General features: G+C 55.1%; 1 protein-coding gene across 1 annotated transcript; it reads left to right on the top strand.

Annotated features, from left to right (window-relative positions):
• The first annotated feature begins 329 nt into the window (after positions 1-329).
• Positions 330-4035, top strand: LOC146186914 (uncharacterized). The gene is made up of 3 exons (XM_084607496.1): positions 330-2217; positions 2284-3203; positions 3272-4035. Exons 1-3 carry the CDS (start codon positions 442-444, stop codon positions 3900-3902), a joined length of 3327 nt encoding a protein of 1108 aa, XP_084463622.1. The 5' UTR covers positions 330-441; the 3' UTR covers positions 3903-4035.
• The last annotated feature ends 534 nt before the right edge of the window (positions 4036-4569 follow it).

Genomic DNA, 4569 nt, shown 5'->3' with positions numbered 1-4569 from the left:
TCCCTACAGCTGCTCCCGCAGAGTTGGGTACCGACCAGCGGCAAGCGGCGAGCGAGTGGCCCTCTTTTTATTGGGTACCGACCAGCGGCAAGCGGCGAGCGAGTGGCCCTCTTTTTATTGGGTACCGACCAGCGGCAAGCGGCGAGCGAGTGGCCCTCTTTTTATTGGGTACCGACCAGCGGCAAGCGGCGAGCGAGTGGCCCTCTTTCTAGGGAACATCCCCGCCAGAAAATCCAATTGCGCACTCTCGGTCGAAGGGGAGGAGGGTGTAGTTGTGTTAGCCAGTCGCAGCGGCTGCTCGGAGAGGGGGAAGATTGTGAAAGCGAGGAGAGCGGTGGCGCACGGCGGCTGCAACAATTCTCCGGTGCGTAGTAGTCGGCTGCTCGACGCAGCTTGGATGGGTGTTTGTGTGTGCGCGTGTGTGGCTGCCTGAACGACGCCATGGAAAGGATGGAAATTGAGCGACTAGTGGGTGAGCAACTGTTGGCTATAAGCACGCAAAAACAACAGCACGCGAAAAGTGTCCGTGACAGTAAAAACGGGGGTGATGCTCCCGGAAGAAATGGCGTTGTCGGTAACAGCGCCGACCCTGGCTGTAGCAATTTTGCTGGCGCCGCTGCCGCCGCCACTGCCGCCACGAGTACTCGTGACGGGGCCGAGCAACGGCAGCAGCAGCGCGAGCAGAAACGAGAAAACGAGAAAGGGCGTGCTAGCGGCGCTGTGACGGCGGCGGATGGCATGCTTCTAACCTCGCTAGGACTGCGCGCCACCGCCACTGAAGAAATACTCTTCGACGAGGACATTGTATCGTTAGGCGAAGAAACTACGAGTGCCGCTACTGCCATTGCCATGACGCCAGACGAGGAGCCGTGTGACAGTATTACTGAACGCGCCGCAGTATCCGAAGGCAAACAGCTCGTCGTGCGAATTAACGACATTGGACAGACGCCCCCCAAGCAGTCGTGTCGCGTATCTAGCCTTAAGCGCACATCCATGAGCATGAACAGAGTACCGCTGGTGACGCCGCCACGACAAGGAAACGCGGACCTACGCGGAGTATTAGTAACTACTTCTCCTGAAAAGAGAAGGGCTCGCCTAATGAGCACGATAGACGCGGTAGCGCGAGGCAAAATCGGCGCCCAACAACACAAAGGCGACGCAACGGCGAGCGCCATAATCGATCCGGTTGTTCTGCCTTTCAAGAAACAGCGCATTGCACGCTTGTCACTTTCGAAGCAGCTGCCGCAGCAACGCTTCCAAGTGCACAAGATATTGACTATGTCGACAGCTCGGCGGCTGCCTTCGCCGTCCCCGCCGTCAGAGGAGTTGGTCGAGAAAGCATCCGCACTGGAAGAGCAACCCCAAGAACAGCAAGCCGAGCAGCAACAGCAACAACCTCGGCAGCAGCAGCAGCAGCCGCAACAATCTCAGCGACAACAGCAGCAGCAGCAGTCACAACAGCAACAACCTCGTCAGCAGCAGCAGTCACAACAATCTCAGCGACAGCCTCAGCCCCGACAGCCCGAGCCCGCACAATTCACCCAAGATGACATTTGTTGCGGTCAAGTCATACCGCCTACACCACCCATCAATAATACAAGCGACGAGCTGCCCGCGGCACCCGAGCCGTCGTCGCCCCCAAAAGCACGGCGGCCCGAACGCCCGGCGCGTAAACGACGGTTGCTCGGGGTGGGAACGCCGGAGGCTATAGATGAATATTTTCGCACTGATGAATTGGAATCCATGTCGTCACAAGACGACGAGGAGGACTACGAAGCGGTCACTACTACAACCACGAGCGACGAAGGCAGTGCAGCTAGCGACGGTTCCGGGATCGGCGCGGGGAAACGGAGACGCAGAGCTAGAATGCTTTCCCAGAGACGACGAAAGAAGCTCGAGCAACAGAGGCAACGGGTCCGGTTCGCCGATGCTTCCACATCCCACGCCGACAAAGCCATGACGCAAGCTCTGCGCTCAATGATGAGTCACAGCTGGCGCGACGCGTACACGGGCGAGCTGCGCGACATGTTGCCGCAACCCAAAGTGTGCGCCCTAGGCGAATATGTGAATCCTGACACACAGCGCAGCGTGCCCGTGCCGCCTCACGACACCATGCTGGCGCTTCTCGTGTTTGCCACCAGCATGCTTTCCTGTGCCAACGTCAACATCGAGGGATCCGGCCCCGAATTGTACGAACACATATTTGCCTACGCCGTGGTAAGTTTGGTGTTTGCGCTTTCAACCAACGATCATTGTTATATATATGTGTGTTTGTCTTTCCAGAGCCGGGGAATCAGGAACAGACGAGCCGCCATGGATGCACTGCGTAACTGGTTCGACGGAGCTTTTGCACATGGCGAACCGGGATACACGTTTCTCGACCCACACAACGCTCACCCCATTGTGCAGGCCAACCATCGTACTCCCACTTTGCTCGTGGCAAACCAGTTTCCTGGCGAGCACTGGAGATACGTGTATGCTTTGCGCGTGCGGCAGGACATGGGCTTTGCCTTGGCCCGTGTCTTACTGCTCCCCTTTCTGACGGGAGACGCGTGCGTGGCGTCTCTCGTCGGGGACATGGATGCCAAGTGGATGCCCGGCGTCTCGAGGGCTTTGCACTATGGGCTGCGCATGTGGCTTGCCTGTAAGAAGGGAGCCGAGTGCATGTACTATTTGATGCGCACCTGTATCGAGCAGCGCGCCTACCACGCAGTGGAACCGGCGTCGGTGGTGCTCGATGACGGCACGGGGCTGAGGCCTACCCAGGCAGAGGAGCCCCAGCAGCAGATCGGTCGGGACGGACCTTTGCCCACGTTTGCAGAGGCACCCTATTACGACTTGCACCCAAGCGATTGCGTTGCCTGGCACGAGCTCTTCAATACCAACGACTTTGCTGCTGCCAACGAACGTTGCAACACTCGCTTCATGAACCCCGCACTATTTCTACCTGCGTGCAGCACTGGCGTGGGGACCAGCAGCCTGCCGGGACTGCAGCGGATCCTGGTTTCGGTCTTCTACAGCGCCATCGAATACTTTGCCACGGCGGCGTCGGTGGGAGACATTCGCTGCTGCTTCGTATTCTGGGGCGCGCGACACCAAGTACGAGCGCTGCACGATTCGTGCCGGATCTTGCTGCGCTACCACACCTTGGCAGAATCGAGCACGGGAGCTACCCCTGCCACGGCACATCATCAACCAAAGCGGTAAGTAGGTGAGCGTGTGCGGTATTGATAACTGTAGTGATACCTCTCTCTCTTTCTGTCCCGCACAGTTTCAAGATCACCATGATCGACACCGCAACATCACCCGGCAGTGCACCGTCGTCCCCAGCTCAACAATCCCAGCAGCAGCCGCAGCAACAGCAGCAGCAGCACCTCAATCACCGACAGTCACAGCAATTTCAGCAGCAGACACACGACGCCGAGTCCGTGCTATTGTCAAGTGGCGGACATCACCAGCGTGGCAAAATGCACATTGTGTTCTGCGTAGCGCCCGTGGTCGAGGTGACAAGTGACACGCAAATCCAAGTAGAACCAAAGCTCCCGAAAAGAGTAGAGCCCATGTTTGTCTTTCGCATATTGGATGGGAATCCAGATGCACACACGGACGTCGTAACCAACAGTATATGTCCCCGTTCACTGTCTAATGCCATAATTTCATGTGAGGCAACACATTTCAAGCGCGGCCTCAACGCGGGCCTTCGCTGTCTCAGTACCCTCTTCCGTCCCGCCACAACTGTCGAAGGCAGTAGCGGGAGTGGTAGTGGAAACGGTCAGGAAGCTGTCTGGGCTGTTGAATGGCTCGAGTCTGTCTGTTCGCAACGAACTGAGGATCCAACATCCTATCGTCGTAAATCCTCACCTAAACCCTCACATAAAAAGTCACGAAAGCCACTTTCGTGAAGTAGCAGCATCGGGAACCACAGCCAGGCCAGTGTACAAATGTTTTCCTCCATAATTTATCACCAGTATAATGTCCTGCATCCTCGCGACTGCCAATATGACCAATAAAGATTGTATGTGTCCCCTACATTGCCGTTGTTTGCCACGCTGCGCGGTAGCGAAACTTGCATGTACACATAACACGTATATAGAGTAATGTAACGTCTTTATTCAATAACATCATATATTTACACATTCAATAAGATCACAGAAAGCTTGTATAAGGCGCCTAAAAGGATCTTAAACAATGAAGCTTGTATAAGGAGCTCCTTGTGAACGTAGGCCGCTGTATAAACACCTTAAACAATGCCAAACCGAAGCTTGTATAGGAGCTCCCTGTCGACGTAATGAAAGAAACAGCTTGTATAAGAATGACATCCCCTTCGTACAAGCTGTCCCGAGACACATTGGTGGCATACATACTTTGAGACACTTGGAATACAGCACGTACTTCCAAACTATACTTTGAGACACTTGGACTACAGCACGTACTTCCAAACTATACTATGAGACACTGGAGTACAGCACATAATTCCAAACTATACTTTGAGACACTGGAATACAGCACATAATTCCAAACTATACTTTGAGACACTGCAATACATCACATAATTGCAAACTATACTTT

Source organism: Amblyomma maculatum, chromosome 6, assembly GCF_055883805.1.
Source record: "Amblyomma maculatum isolate TAMU_Amacu chromosome 6, ASM5588380v1, whole genome shotgun sequence".
Classification (NCBI taxonomy): Eukaryota; Metazoa; Arthropoda; class Arachnida; order Ixodida; family Ixodidae; genus Amblyomma; species Amblyomma maculatum.
The sequence above is the reverse complement of the archived record's forward strand: the minus strand, read 5'-3'. Positions and strand labels throughout refer to the sequence as shown.